Source organism: Sebastes fasciatus, chromosome 2, assembly GCF_043250625.1.
Source record: "Sebastes fasciatus isolate fSebFas1 chromosome 2, fSebFas1.pri, whole genome shotgun sequence".
In the NCBI taxonomy this organism is placed as follows: Eukaryota; Metazoa; Chordata; class Actinopteri; order Perciformes; family Sebastidae; genus Sebastes; species Sebastes fasciatus.
The window spans coordinates 24,937,083-24,952,961 of record NC_133796.1 but is presented as its reverse complement, the minus strand read 5'-3'; the positions used below and the strand labels follow the sequence as shown (position 1 = coordinate 24,952,961).

The 15,879-nt window shown below is 38.2% G+C and overlaps 2 protein-coding genes across 4 annotated transcripts; both read left to right on the top strand.

The window, feature by feature from the left end:
- Window positions 1–2,378: 2,378 nt before the first annotated feature.
- On the top strand, window positions 2,379–6,668 carry LOC141755871 (ATP synthase F(0) complex subunit C3, mitochondrial-like). Of its 3 annotated transcripts, none has more exons than XM_074615185.1 (5): window positions 2,379–2,485; window positions 2,775–2,872; window positions 4,142–4,213; window positions 5,704–5,903; window positions 6,283–6,668. In XM_074615185.1, the coding sequence occupies exons 2-5, from the start codon at window positions 2,834–2,836 to the stop codon at window positions 6,395–6,397; spliced, it is 426 nt and encodes a 141-aa protein (XP_074471286.1). In that variant the 5' UTR covers window positions 2,379–2,485; window positions 2,775–2,833; the 3' UTR covers window positions 6,398–6,668. The 3 variants fall into 3 exon arrangements, with proteins under 3 accessions (XP_074471286.1, XP_074471276.1, XP_074471294.1); XM_074615175.1 differs by having other exon boundaries at window positions 2,467–2,518; XM_074615193.1 differs by lacking the exon at window positions 2,379–2,485 and adding an exon at window positions 2,650–2,674.
- Window positions 6,669–9,754: 3,086 nt separating this feature from the next.
- On the top strand, window positions 9,755–14,847 carry nsun3 (NOP2/Sun RNA methyltransferase 3). Its single transcript, XM_074615162.1, has 6 exons — window positions 9,755–10,062; window positions 11,772–11,878; window positions 11,965–12,470; window positions 12,773–12,927; window positions 13,497–13,618; window positions 14,163–14,847. The coding sequence occupies exons 1-6, from the start codon at window positions 9,895–9,897 to the stop codon at window positions 14,497–14,499; spliced, it is 1,395 nt and encodes a 464-aa protein (XP_074471263.1). The 5' UTR covers window positions 9,755–9,894; the 3' UTR covers window positions 14,500–14,847.
- The last annotated feature ends 1,032 nt before the right edge of the window (window positions 14,848–15,879 follow it).

The following is a 15,879-nucleotide window of genomic DNA, read 5'->3' as shown; positions in this document are numbered from 1 at the left end:
TTTATTGTATTTTATTATTCCTCTATCTAGCGTAAAGTAGTTGGTATGTACATTTATATGGAGATTTGTAAATACAGTGTTTTTCGTACCTACCTCATGTCTTTTGCTTGAGTGATGCACATTTTTTGTGATCTATGTAAATTGCTGCTGCACCTCAAATTCCCTTCGGGGATCAATAAAGTTATCCATCTATCTATCTATCTATCTATCTGTTAATATTTGTCTCGGAAGCTCTTACTTTCTTCCCACCCAAATCAGCCTCACACAGTTCACTTACTATTTCCCTTGCTCTAGTTTTTGTTGCAAATCAAGTGCAAATTTCTTAGCTTTTAGAAATGAGGCATTTTTGCTATATAATGTCTTTGACTTCATTGAATTAAAGCAAAGTAAAACACATGTATCCCATGATTATCTCTGACTGTTCTGTATGTGGATTGCTTCCATATACTGTTCTTCATGAGGTCCACATATTGATTCAGATCTGTATCCACATAAAACAGCAAATTTAAGGATTGTCTCTGATTTCTTAAAATATTCGAGGTGACAGCTTGTAGAGATGCTTTTGTAAATATTACACACAGTATGTGACGATTGTGACCACACACTTCCAGGCAAACATCAGGTAAAACATCACTTAATTTCCCCACAGATCATAAATGGTTGTATTAAAGGAAGGTAACATGTGACGACATGAAGAAAGCCAGTGTGGTTGCAGTCAACTGACCGCTGCTAATGTGGGCTTCCTTCGATGTGAGCTGTCACGCAACGTCAGAGGAGGTGGAAACATTTTCCCCCTAAATCCACCACAAAATCTGTGTTGCCATTATCATCTTTAGTGTTTCATTTGTACAATAAAATAAAACATGTGAGTGGTACATATATTCAGCACATCCATCTTATTTGAAATAACTTGGATGTGACAGCTAAGACCTATTACAGCTAATCATATTCACATTCAGCTTGAGTATATAAGACTGCTTCTGCTGCTATAAATTCTTCTTAAAAAGGAAATTATGTCACCACCTAACGGTCATGATAAATACAATGAAATTAATATACATTACAAGCCAACCGTTACTGGATATTTGAGGTAGATACTTGTATTGTTATGTGGGAAGTTTTTTTTTACAGTTGAAAATCAACAGTGTTCTCTGATGGAAAAAAAAGTATCTAAAGGTGACAGTGTTTTTAAATTACCTCAAACCTAGTTTGGCATTTCTGTACTGTCATTTATTGTTACTTATCGGCCAACATATACACCGATATATCTGCGACAGGTTAATATTGGCTGATATACAGGTATCAGCCTCTAATATTGATGATTGAACATGCTTAGACTGAGATAAAAGTTCTTTACATTTGGTCATTTTCAGTATAGCCTATATTCATAATTAAACATTCCCAAGTACTTATGAGCCTTTCTGCATAACAAATGTAAAGCAACTGTAAAGCGTATACACATTTTCTGTTGGGACTTTACCAAACATGTTGATTCAACATTTGAGTAATTTTGGAGGCTGTAATCTTTAGTTGTGTTGTACTGTATTCAATTATATGTATATACATTATAATCACTTGTTCAAATGGTCTCTAGGGGGTAGTAAATAACAAGTAACATCTGCAGGTGAATAATAGGCTACATTCTCTTTGCAGGGAATGCCAGTCAATGTTGATGTCTGTATACTGTGGACTGTCCCGGTTAACTTTATTGAAAAGACATTTAAACATGCTGTACTGGTCATGAAACAGGTGTTACACCGAAATCTGTGACCATCAAAATATATGACCGCAGAGGAGCCAGCAACATATGAGGTCACCATTTCTGACGGCTGTCGTCAGACAATGTGACCCCACTGTTACATGTGTAAAAAAATTGTCATACATGACCACAAAATTACATTTTTAGTCTTTTAAGATAAGATAAGATAAGATTTTCCTTTATTAGTCCCACAGTGGGGGAATTTTCAGTGTACAGCAGCAAAGGGGATAGTGCAAAAAACAAGATGCATCAGCTAACACAGTAAAAAAGAGCTAAACAAAGTGTAACAAAATATGAACCATATATGGGCATAGAAGGAAGTATAAAAATAAGAGCAGTGTACAGTATTGACAATAAACAGACTATTAACAAAAGTGCACAAGTGGAAAATGAAATGAAATTCCACCTGAAAATATCAGGTTATTGTCAGTTTTTGGTGTGTAAGTGTAACTGGTCTACTGGGAGCAGTGCTGGTTGTGGAGTCTGACAGCTGCAGGAGGGCTATTTGTTTTTCCATATTTCTACTTTAAAGATATATCCACAAAACTCTAAAAAAATAAAAGCAAAATATAGGTACAGTGGGGTCACTTTCAGAAATGGTGACGTCATATGTTGCTGGCTCCTCTGCGGTCACAGATTTGAGTGTAACACCGGAAGCCAACCCTTTAACGCGACACTGCGCATGTGCAAGTCTCTCGTGTCTTCGACCTCTACTACTACAAACTGGTGAGAGCTATAACCTCCTCTGTCACGATCTGTGTGAGACTTTAACATTATATTGTGACGCTTCTTTGTAACTGGTTATTTGTTGTAGCTCTGTTAAACCACAGCTCTGCTCAGCTCCTCTGTTTTTACAACTATAGCCTGTTTTATTAGCGACATTGCTCGGGTTTGCAGCTAATCTTGACCTTACCTGTGTGTTTGCACACTTTGTACTTTCTTAGCAAACTAGTAACAGAGTCAACCGACTGAATCTATTCATTGCTGCTTGTTTTGTGTGTATTGTTTTCTGCAGACAGTGAATCAACACCAGCTCCTTTGGTTGACCTGACCACCACTACACGTCCAGTCGTCATGTATGCCTGTGCTAAGTTCGTCTCCACGCCCTCTCTGGTGAGTCAGTCTGCTTCAATGAATGGACATATATAACACCTACATGTAAGTGTGCTTAATCGTGACAGTGTGCAAAAAAAGCTGTCAGTCTGTGTTCAGCACAAACAGTTTTATTTTAGCTTGCTAACACTAGCACTGCAGCTATGTAGCCGTGTTTGACCCTCTGCTAAAGTCAGCTGGTGTTCACACACCTGCAAGGACGTCCTTGTTTTAGACATCAAGGCAAAGCTCAGCCTGATGGTAGTCATTGTATCTCTGTGTGAAACAGCTTTACACCTCTTGAAGCTATATGAATCAGTAAAGTAACGCTAGTATTATGTAGTTAAATGAGAAGCAGACATAAAACTGAGCTGTTTGAGCAGAATTAATCCAAAGCAGCACTATAATGGGTCACTGTTGGCCTTGTCTATTCTGGATCTCAGCTATAATTTACAATATTTTTCAGTGGTGGAAAGTAACTGAGTACCATTACTCAAGTACTGTATTAAAATACAATTTTGAGGTACTTGCACTTTTCTTGATTATTGCCATTTAATAATAAGAATTATGATAATAATCATAATAATACGTTTTATTTATATAGCGCTTTTCTAAAAACTCAAAGACACTTTACACAGATAAAAAGATCATAAAACAAGGACATCATAAAAATATAAAACACAATATTCATCACACATTAAAAGCAGTTTTAAAAAGGTGAGTTTTGATTTGTGATTTGAATGTGGACAGGTTGGTGAAGTCTCTGATGTGTTTGGGGAGTGAGTTCCAGAGGGAGGGGGCGGCAGATTTAGACTACTTTTTTCTTCTACTTCACTATATTTCAGAGAGAAATTTTGTACTTAAGAGCTATAGTTATTTTTCAAATTCAAGATTTTACATACAAAATATATTATCAGTTTACAAAATATCATTCATTGTTCCAGATTAAACTACCAAAATAAAGTAGTTAAGATGAACTCCACCTCGACCAACAACTAATCAATTAATCAGAAAGCTCTCCATTAATGTACTGCTTACATATTAATACATCAATAATAATGATTCAATAATATAATAGTATACAGTAGCCACTCTGCGTTATGAATTGAATACAGGGCTTTTACTTGTAATGGAGTATTTTTATACTGTGGTATTGCTAATATTACCAAAGTAAATGATTTGCATACTTCTTCCACCTTCTTGTCAATATAACATGCTGGTAGAGCATCCTGTCAGAGCATGACTGTCTGAACTAAATGTGTCTTTTTTCTTTTTTCTTTCTTGATATAGGTCCGTGCTGGATCTCGGGTGCTGTACAGACCACTGTCAGCAGCAGTAGTCTCAGATGCCAGGAAAGCAGAGGTAGGCAGCTCTCTGTACTGGGAATTATAACTGATTTATTGACTGTGAGTGTTCACAATGGGGGGGCACTCTCAGCTCTCACAGCTCCGTTAATCTGCTTTCCTTTTTCCATTACCTTGTTTCTCACATACAAAGAGTGACAAGACAATTTAAAAAAAACACCTACATTTTAATGCAGGATAATTTACACTGAAACTTTTTAACGTATTTTAAGTAAATTCTTAAATTGGGATTTAATTTACAATTTTTTTTAACTTACCCATAGATAATACAGTACTTAAGATGCAAGGCCCAATGCTGCATATTATAACATTGTTTAATGTAGCTAACTTTTACCCAGGCAGGTTTTCATGTCTCCAACAAGTACAACAACAGACCGGTGAGGTGATAGGATTAGAAGCTAAATGTAGCATGCACAGTTTCCTATTCAGGAGTGCCTTTTGAGTATGTTTGTTGTCAGCAAAAGCAATAGAGTGGTGCTGGAATGAGTCCTAAAACCCAGAAATGAGTTAGCATTTTAGCACTTGTGGTTCCCTCGTCTGGAAGTCAATGGTTTTTTTTTAATGGGTTTTTAGTTAGATGCCTGAAATAAGGTCTGTGGTTAACACAAGCTGAAGAGATTTTAAATACGTCCGTAAATATCCCACTTGTGAATTTTGAAGCTTTTACGTGTCTTAAAAAAGGCGGTTGCTAACAAGTGACTAAATGAGACTACAAGACATCATCACGCCAACTTGTCCGCCTTTACAGTCTCGTTGTGTATACTTGGGCTCATGCGACTGTGATGTAGTTCGTTTATAACCTAACAAAAAACATAAAGTGATGTTCATTTGTGGATATTATATTAAGGAACAGAAGGTGTAAGTATCATAAACGTTTGTTTGCCACAGAGCATATTTTCTGCAGTAATCCAAAATCCAGTTGACTTTGTCGAGGGCACTAGGGCGATTCTAACTTCCAGGTTGGCCTACAAAAATATGTCATCCCTGCACCAATCTATACTGACATTTGCATTAACAGTAAACTTTAGCTAGCTAGCCTATGTGGCTAACATTGGCTGCACATAGGTTGCTACAATTGTAACAAATGCAACGCCAATTCTGTATCTGTATGCACTTCCTTTACCTTTCTAAAGCTGCAGGAATGTTCACATGACTTTTTGGACAACCAAGTATATTGTAGAGACAGATTGACTGACAAGTTTGGCTATAGCATGAACTTTAGGTGTGTATTCCGGATAAATGCGGATGAGTGGATCCGACCTGAATGTTTGATGGTAAAACCTCAGCAGCAATGAGGTAACAAAAGTGACCGACAGTGAGCAGCAAAACTTGCAAACCCCTGCTGATATTTTATGGTTATTTTGTGCAAAGTAGAGCCAGGAAAATATCAGTGATCTTTCTACATAGAGCAGAAAAGTGTTTAGTGTCGCTTCATGATCTTGTACTGTTTTTGTTTTGTACTAACCTCACGTATCTTTTGTATTTCAGACTGCTTCTCTCCTGGCACCACAGAGCATTGCAGCCTCCCAGCTGCAGGTGGCAGTGCGGGCGTTCCAGACTAGCGCTGTGAGCCGTGACATCGACACCGCTGCAAAGTTCATCGGAGCCGGAGCTGCCACGGTGGGAGTGGCTGGATCTGGAGCTGGAATTGGAACAGTGTTCGGTAGCCTTATTATCGGATACGCCAGGTAAATTAAACACATCATCTGTCATTTTAGGACATCTCCACCAGGGGAGATGCTTTTAGTAATTATTCACATCTGTGATTTCTACCATTAGATGGTTGTTGTTTTTTTATAGTAATAATATAATAGCAATAATCATGAAACTAACAGAGGAATACTTGTTTCCGAATGTTCAAATGGTTAAGAAATTAATTTAATTAACATTTTAAGTGAAAAGAAAGTTGTATTTGAGTGTAAAAATAAATTATTCAACATTGTCAAACGTTATTGATGGAATTAGCCTTGGTAAACACTGGGGTTGTCTGCTCACTGAAATGTCATGGCAGTTGTATTTTTACCTCCAGTTTGTCTGAGCTGCCCCTCTCTCTCTCTTTCTCAACAGGAACCCCTCTCTGAAGCAGCAGCTGTTCTCGTACGCCATCTTGGGCTTCGCTCTGTCTGAAGCTATGGGTCTTTTCTGTCTGATGGTTGCATTCCTCATTCTGTTTGCCATGTAAACCAGTTAGGCATTTGCTGTAAAGGTATACAACACAATGTTAATGAGAATTAGCAGTTTGAGATGCCCTTGAATGGAACAATGTCGTCAACTCATCGTGTTGCTCATTCATGTTCATTGGTGTTTCTTAAAAGATTGTGGACCCACTGGTGTAAGAAACTCCGGCAAACCCAAATCATTTTGAATGATGGTTTCGTCATTATATTGTATATTTAGTCAAATGTTTTTGTTAAACATGGAACCAATAACAGAATTAAAAATGTTTCAATCATCATGTGTGTGTTTGTGCACTTTTAAATGTGCTGGAAAGTAACAAAAGCAGTATTTATATTCTATGCTACTTCATATTTCTACTCCACTACATCGCAGAGGTAAATATTGTACTTTTTACTCCACTACATTTATCTGATAGCTTTAGTTATTAGTTACTTTGCAGATTCAGGTTAGCAATACAAAATAGAATTGACAAATTAATTATGATGTATTATTATAGATTAAGCTACCCGGAAGTGTATACATTTGTTGAAATCAGCTCCACCTTTACCAGCTGCAACATTAAAGTGAGGAACACATTAATGTATAAATAAATATAATCCAGTAATATAAAATACATTATTCTGGAATGGATCATTCTGCATAATGAGTCCTTTACTATTTTGATGCTAATACTTTTGTACTTTTACTCCAGTAACATTTTTGATTGCAGGACTTTTACTTGTAATAGTATTTCTACACTGTGGTTTTACTACTTTTACTTAAGTAAAATATGTGAGTACTTCTTCCACCACTGGTAAATAGTAGTGGGGTTATTTCTGTAAGTTGATTTAGATTCAAAGTGACAGGGGCATTGTGTTTCTCATAAATTAATGTTTAGGCTAACAGTTATACTAAATGTGGAATAGATCAAACCCTCATAGTTTCTCAGCTGTAATGCAGCTTTACAGAATATTTGTCCCTCCAACAGTCCCAGTTAATTTACTTCATAGCTGAAGTTTTAAGATCATCTGTGGTCTGTCTCTTACTGTTTAAAGCTCAAGTAGACCCAACATCATGGTCAAAAATGTAGTTAATCTATCTATTTCAAACTCCCAGCTAGCTAGCTAGTTAACTAAATTAACTAGGCCCTTCTGTGACCTCAGCACCGAGCACATTATGTTAAAGGTCCCATATTGTAAAAAGTGAGATTTTCATGTCTTTTATATTATAAAGCAGGTTTAAGTGCTTTATAAATACTGTGAAAGTATCAATACACTCAATATATGGATAAATACACGCAGCCCGTATTCAGAAATTGCGCGTTTGAAACAAGCCGTTAGGATTTCTGTCCATTTGTGATGTCACAAATTTACAATATATATATATAGATCATTACACGGTTTTAAACGTAAACCTTCTAAATGTGTCCAAGTTTATTTCCTGGTTGCAGTGTATGTAAATAACATCAACTGACAGGAAATAAACATGGACCCAAGCCGTTGCCTAGCAACGCAATTCCGTTGAAATGCACTAAAACGGAGCGTTTCAGACAGAGGGTAAATACAGGTATATTCAGGCTGACAGTATGAGGAAAATAAAGTTGTTTTTTTTAACATTACAGCATGTAAACATGTTCTAGTAGAAACACAAAATACAAGTATGAACCTGAAAATGAGCACGACATGGGACCTTTAAGTTACACAAGTCAGTCACATTATAGCATTCCCAGCAGGTTATGCACATAACCACACACTGTAACATACCACATCGCAAGTGTATATTCATATTTTAAATTTAGTGCTAAATTAAACATGTTTAGTGAGTGAAATGTCTTTAAACATCCTCTTTGGCTAAATGAAGACAAGCCAGATGCTAGCTTATGATTAGCATGTTCGTTAGCATGCTAGTTTGCCACACAATTAGTGTAATTCTGTCTTCTTCTTCTTTTGTCAGTCAGAATAGAAGCACTTACTTGATTTCGCAAATTAGGTCCAACGAATGACATTCATGTAACTATATAACACAGCAAAAGTTGTTAAGTCGTTAACACGCTGTAGCTACGTACCGTTACACCTGGAAGCATGACAGGTGGAGCCTCCAGCCGCCTAACTGGTGCTCCAAGCTGAGTCTGTTCTGGGTGTGGGGCCATGGCTGAGGCAACTGGCAGTCAATTGCATCTTTATTGGGACAAAAATGCAATTTAGGCAAAGAAATACATGATTATAATGGAGAGTGGTGGGGCAAAAACTAGAAAAATGGAAGGACACAGAGGTCAGATACAAATTGTCTCCATGTCTGAAATAAAACCTTTGAAGATGCTGAATGGGTGAGAGATTAACGTTTGGGGAATCCAAACCGAGTAAGGAGGTCACAAATTGCGAAAAACATTTCTATCACAAAGTGACTTTACGGTTTTTTGTTTTTTTTCCAGTGAGCACCTTTTAACTGTCAGTGGTGTGAACGAGAAATAAACGAGAATAAAGTCATAGGTTTACGAGAAAAAAGTAATATTATATTGAGAATAAAGTCATAACTTTACTAGAAAAAAATATTACGAGAATAAAGTCATAACGTTACGAGAAAAAAAGTCGTAATATTACGAGAATAGTCATAAATTAATGAGCGGAAAAAGTCGTAATATTACGAGAATGAAGTCATAACTTTACGAGAAAAAAAGTCACAATATTACGAGGATAAAGTCATGACTTTACGAGAAAAAAAATCTCAACTTTACGAGAATAAAGTCATAGGTTTACGAGAATAAAGTCATAACTTTACGAGAAAAAAAGTCGTAAAATTAACAGAATAAAGTCATACCTTTACGAGAAAAAAAGTCGTAATATTACGAGAATAGTCATAAATTAATGAGCGGAAAAAGTCGTAATATTACGAGGATAAAGTCATGACTTTACGAGAAAAAAAATCGCAACTTTACGAGAATAAAGTCATAGGTTTACGAGAAAAAAGTCGTAATATTACGAGAATAAAGTCATAACTTTACGAGAAAAAAAGTCGTAAAATTACCAGAATAAAGTCATACCTTTACGAGAAAAAAAAAGAAAACAACACCTACAATTACTACTTTATAATATTATTACTTTATTCTTGAAATCTCAGATTTATTTATTTTTCCTCAATGTGGCCCTAATACTCTGTCCTACCATAGACCTACAACAATGATACATAAAAATGAAAATGTGAACAAAAAAACAGTTATTCATTTCCATTTTTATAAATCCACAGGGAGCCCCTGGAGAGGAGCTAAAGAGACTCAGGTTTCTTAGAGACCCCTGACCTAACCACTAACCACTAACCACTACCTAAATAATAAATACTGACGCTGCAGCGGAAGAAAATGCATCCGGAACTAAAGAAAGACAGTCAGAGTTGAGGGAGGACGCAATTGAAAGACGCACGTACTGTATGTTGAACTGTATGATAAAGAAGAAAGAAAACAACACACAACAGTTATGAAATTATACTCTGATATATATATATATAGCAGGACAAATAGATGACCTCATGTCTAGACACACGTGTTCAGTACATCTGTCTTCATGGAGGAGAAGCTGCTCAAAGACTCAGAGGATAACGGTGACTCCTCTGAGGAGGTGGAGGTCGGTGAACTCTCACACTGGTCCACAGGTTGTGTTACAGCTGAACCAGCAACAAGGAGACCACAACAACCAGGTAAACAAGCAGCAGGTGATTATGGCTGAAGTGTTGTGGTTATATTGTCTCCTGTCTTAGCTTTATTATCTCAGCCATGTTCTGTCACAGCTCCTGTCAAACTGCACACTAGTCCTCCTCTCTTCAGCAGCTCTATACTGTATTACTCTCTCAGCTAAAGTTAAGAAAAGGTCTGTGTGGCTTGAATATGAGCTCAGATAGATCCCCAGTAGTTCATGAACGTTTGGCCAGATGTGTTCGTCTGGGGGAAAGCTCAAAGCAGCTTAATATTTGCCCACCAGATGGGGTAGTATGGGTCACTTAGGTATATTGTATAAAGTATTCTGAGCTAATAAAGAAGAATTTGAATTATATTGTATATGTTTTGGATTTGTTTCTGCTATACTGTATTATATGAAAACTACAGCCAACTGCCTTTCTTTTGGCTCACTTACAATAGGTACGTTAATCTCATGTAATGAATGTATCCTTAATAAACTGACAATATCCTTATATTTGCAGGTGGAATTTCATTTCATTCTCACTGCAATATAATTTTCCACTTGTGCAATTTTGTTAATAGTTTGTTTATTGCCAATACTGTATATACTGCTCCTATTTTTATACTTCCTTCTATTTAAATGGTTCATATTTTGTTACACTTTGTTTAGCTCTTCTTTACTGTGTTAGCTGATGCTTCTTGTGTTTAGCACTATCCCCTTTGCTGCTGTACACAGCAAATGTCCCCACTGCGGGACTAATAAAGGAATATCTTATCTTATCTTATCTTGTTTATTTAGACATTACATTCTTTAATCAAATATACCTGTAGTCATTTCTAACAGGACAGCTTTTACACTCAATATCCACCAGGGGTAGTGAGTGTACAAGGCAAAAGACAGCAGTTTTTTCAGCCTGTGTTCAGGAACTTAAAGGGAAAATTCACCTTAAAATAGAATAAACATTTTTTTTATTATTATTTCATCTTTATTTAACCAGGCAAGTCAATTAAAAACAAATTCTTATTTACAACGGCGGCCTGCCAAAAGGCAAAGCCTCTTGAGGGAAGGGGGTAGGGGTTAAAAAGAAATATCAAAAGTTACATATGACAACAAGCATTACATAAAAGAAAAATGCAAATAGGCACACAATCAACAGACAGTACCAGACAAACGGTAGGCTATCAGGCAATACAACAACAGAACAAGAGAAGCAAGTAGTAAAGACAAACAATCACAACAAGCTTTACATTTAACAGCAAGCACTACATAAAAGATATGCAGACTAGTACACAAGCATCGGGCAGTAGCAGACATACAGCATCAGAGGAAATACAACAACAGATCAAGAGTAGCGTATACAAGCAGTAGGACAGACAGGCAAAGCAACACGGCAGCAGCCAGACAACAAAAACCTGCGTGGGATAACATTAAGCAGCAGACAGACAAAGCTGAGGGAATAGTATTTGGTCGGGAAACAGCTGCATCTATCAGCCACAATGTACGTAATAGAGGTTTTGGTCAGTAAACTGTTAAGATGGAAATTAGAATATCACGACTTGATCAGGAGATATTTTGGGGATTTGGTTACGTGATGTTTACTCTTTATTTAGGTCCAAATGATGAATAGGACTTACAGTCTTGAATCAAACTAACTTCAGCGTTGTCAGAGTTTACCGCTGCCTATTTTCGTGCCTCTAAGGATTTATCTCTAGATAACATTTTCAACAGGTAAAAAAAAGGCACAGAAAAGAAAGAAAATCTTCATGTCAGCCTGTACTGGACCGCTTTGACCAGCAGTACAGTCAGGAACTTGGCGGCCTGTGGGAGTCTGCAAGGTAACTTTTCTCTGAAATGATTGTTGCAGCATACACACAGACAGGGTTTGTACCATTCCTTCATCAGGATTGTTTTTCTCCCGCAGAGCAGTGCTCCTGGATCCTCCCTCTTGGCAGTATGGGGTCATGCTCAACCGCTTCAGCACTGTGACCGGCATCACACAGATTCTCCAATCACAGGGCTTTTCCACATTGCTGCCACATGCAGGTGTCTCCACGTTGCTTTGTGATGGCCCCTCAACATACCAAGCTGGAGAAGACTCTCTCTTGCCACCCGACTACATCTCCAGGTGCCCTCCTAATGACTGCCGTCTCCAGCCGGACAGCGCCTCTCATGCGCTCGATCAAGACCTTCAATCGGAGCCTTCACTCAGTTTGCCCCGTCCTACATTACAGTGTTACATCCATCCGTACCCGCTGCGGTTTCCCTCCCAGGCTTACAGGCCTGGCCAGATGAAGCAGTACTACCTCCTGAATGCTGCCTCCCTGCTTCCAGTGCTGGCTTTGCAAGTCAGAGATGGGGAGAAGGTTTTGGATCTTTGCTCTGCCCCTGGGGGCAAAGCCTTAGCCGTAATGCAGTGTGCCACCCCAGGTAAAACAAGTGTTTCTAAAGGACTTTGCAAACTTTAGATTTTTGTTTTTTTATCAAGTAAAGAGGTATAAGATAGTAGATTTATTTAGTTTTCAACACAAGGCGGTAGAACATAAAATAAAGCTATTATTTATACACACAAACATCTTGTTTGAATGTGTTAAGCTTTGTTCTTAAATATTTATAGTGTACTTTGCATATAAGTTGTTGCAGTTGAATCTAAGACATATTTTGTCTGCTGTGAATAGCCTATTTTCATTGAATATTGATAATAAGCAATGCTGCCGTATGTTGTGTTCCAGCACTCCTCTGCTGTAATGAACCAGACCCTCACAGACGGGACTGGCTGGCCAAAACCCTGAAGTCTTTTCTGCCTCAGTCACTGATCAGCAGAGTGGTCGTTTCCGCACAGGATGGACGGTCTTTTGGGCAAAGTGAAGCAGGAATATATGACAAGGTGGGGGGAGTAATGTCAGCTTGTGGTTTGAATTTTGCTTCAATATCCAACAAATTGATTTTTTTCAAGGCCGTGGTTAGAAATGAATGAGAACAGCAAGCCTTTGAACAGAAGCTAATAAGCCCAGCGGCCCAGCAACCATTTATTCAAAACAGGAGCCAAGAAGAGGCAGACAAATGGCCGGGAGGTTTCAAAGGACTCAAAGTGACTGATAATGTACCAAACCGAAAGCAGAGAGTAAGCCACAGAGTGAACAAAGACTGAAAGGCATTAGAGAAGTACAAACAGACTATCGTGTTGTGGCATAGAGGACAGATTTGTTGGAAGATTTTCAGCTGAGGTTTTAAGTTTCAGAGTTTGTGTTGGAAAATACAACACGTACTTGGATTATTTTACAGACCTCCAGCTTTTGTCTGCTGTTACATTCATTAATTATTTACATTTTCTTACTCCTTCCCTTTTGCTTTTTCTTCTTTGATCCTTTCTGCCTCTCGCTGCCATTACACTCTTGAACTCTCTGACTCTGAATGACTCACATTTCTTGCTCTCTCTCTCTCTCCGTGTTGCAGGTTTTGGTCGATGCTCCGTGTTCTAATGACAGGAGCTGGTTGTATTCTGGCAGCAGCCAGCAGGGGGAACAGAGACTGAAGGAAAGAGGCAGGCTGCCTGCGCTCCAGGCTCAACTGCTTAAGTAAATCCAATCCCCAACATAGACAAATGTCTGCTGTGTGTTGCCCTTGTTGTACTCTCCTATCTTCCTACATGTTGTAACTCAGGATATGTGAAGATGGTAAAAAAACAACTAAAATATAACATTGTTTTGGTTCAGATGAAGAATTATGAAATATTCCCCAGTTGCACACAGAATAATGTAAACACTATAGAAAATGACTTAATTGAATAATCGCAATTGCAAAAAGAGATGTCAAGTGACAATGCATTAGGATGAATGGCAATTTGCATCATCTGTCAATTCAGCTCTTTAAAGGTGCTAAATTTAATATCCAGAGCATTAATATAGCATCAAGCAACTATTTGAAACGCTGACTCAAGTGATGTCACCTGAGGCAATTTATCAGACTTCGCACAGCTCCCTCTGGAGTCACAAAGGGCTTAAACAACTTTTTTCACATATGCAGTCATACTCCCAACACCTGTAAACAGACTTTGATGTGTAAAATCGGTGGATTTGAAGTCCCTTGTCATGAAGTAAACTATTGGTCTACTCTTTACAGGTCTGCGCTGTCAGCGGTGCGTCCAGGGGGGGTTGTGGTCTATTCAACTTGCACTCTGTCCAGCTCTGAGAACTATGCTGTGGTTGAGACGGTGTTGAACGACTGTCCCGAGGCTGAACCCGAAGACCTGTGGGAGGAGGTTGCCATTCCTTTATCAAAGTACTTCACATTTAGTCCTGCTCACCCTGCTCATGGACAGACACCTCACAAGCCATCCCTGCAGCCACAGAGTGGCACCTCGTCCTCTTATCGCCACAGACTCGGGATTTTAGTGGTTCCTCAGCCCGGCAAGACCTGGGGACCCATGTTTTTGTCTCGGATTAGAAGAAGGGAATAGTGTGGATCCTCCTGTGCAGAAAAGATATGTGGAAACAAGTGTCTAAACATACACTTTTTCCTTTTTTTAAGATGCAAAGTACCTCATGGAACTGGCTTGAAACAAATTAATACTAACACACATTTGACTTAATAATGTTGTTTTCACAACTTTTTGCCAAAACAATCAGTAATTGCAGATTTACTTGTTTTCTTTGAGCTTTTGCAACTCACCCTCTTTTTATTTATTATTATCCTGATTTATTGTTTATGGAAACTACTGACACTGCAGATGTACAATTAGATGATATCACCTGAACATTGATAATACTATAAGACTGCAATGTCATATTAAAAATTCATTCACAGTGTATTCTGCTCTTAGTGAGTGCTCATGGTGTGAGTATTATTTTCTAAATACTCTTTAAGTGGTAGTAGAAAACGAGAGAGGACATTATAAGACTTGGCACCACAGACACTCACATTGAGATTCTCCATCTTCCGAGCCTTGAGTCAGTAAATCAGGTTGCATTCATTAAATTTTAATTACCTCCTGACTTGAGTCATCACTGAATCATTTAAAAGTTTCTATCTGAACACTTATGACTGATATGTTTATTGGCCTGTGTTTGTTTTTGAACATCTAAGTGCCATAACTGTATTGCAAATGTCAACACATCGACATTACATACTCAACAGGAGGCTGAAAGTTTCCTGTCTGAGAGATTAGTTTAATAACCAGGAAGAGCAGTAATGGTATAATTAACACAGTTTCTCTTTCTTCCTCTCTGTGTTGTCCTATACTCAGAATTAACACATGCTTCAAGTCTCACTAGCAGTAATCATCCATCTGTCATCATACCCTCCCTTCAGTGTGATGGAGAGGGCAGTTTCATCTCTTATAGTGGCTCATTATACCTGCGTGGACTGTCATGCTTGAGTGAAAAGTAGACTACTTCATTGCAGTGTTGTGGCTTTTCATCAGGCTGTGTGATTGCTCAGACCAGAAGTCGAAAAGGTGTTTCGAAAGTAACTGTAGACAATAACACGAGAATTCATATGTTTTTACCCTTTTTGAACATAACAGACTGACGGAGTGTGCTGTTGCAAAGGCACTTATGTGTTCTTCCGCTCAAACGTGTAATAAGGCTGGTGGTTGTGAGCGAGCCTGTGAGACACTGTCAAGGATGTGATTGCTGAAATAGGAAAGGTATAAGAGCCTCACACCGGTTTCAACTGACTAACCAGTGGACAACTCCGGGTCAGAAAAGTGAAGCCAATGCAGAAGTGCCTTAAACTCTAATAGCCAGCAGGGGGCGACTCCTCTGGTTGCAAAAAGAAGTCTGATTGTATAGAAGTCTATGAGAAAATGAGCCTACTTCTCACTTGATTTATTACCTCA

Excerpts from the sequence above, each read along its gene's own strand:
- LOC141755871 (XM_074615185.1), top strand. The coding sequence starts at position 2,834 with ATGTATGCCTGTGCTAAGTTCGTCTCCACGCCCTCTCTG. Across the intron at positions 2,873-4,141 it reads TCGTCTCCACGCCCTCTCTG|GTCCGTGCTGGATCTCGGGT; the intron begins GTGAGTCAGTCT and ends TTCTTGATATAG. Across the intron at positions 5,904-6,282 it reads CTTATTATCGGATACGCCAG|GAACCCCTCTCTGAAGCAGC; the intron begins GTAAATTAAACA and ends CTTTCTCAACAG.
- nsun3 (XM_074615162.1), top strand. The coding sequence starts at position 9,895 with ATGTCTAGACACACGTGTTCAGTACATCTGTCTTCATGGAGGAGAAGC. Across the intron at positions 10,063-11,771 it reads AAGGAGACCACAACAACCAG|GTAAAAAAAAGGCACAGAAA; the intron begins GTAAACAAGCAG and ends CATTTTCAACAG. Across the intron at positions 13,619-14,162 it reads CTCCAGGCTCAACTGCTTAA|GTCTGCGCTGTCAGCGGTGC; the intron begins GTAAATCCAATC and ends TACTCTTTACAG.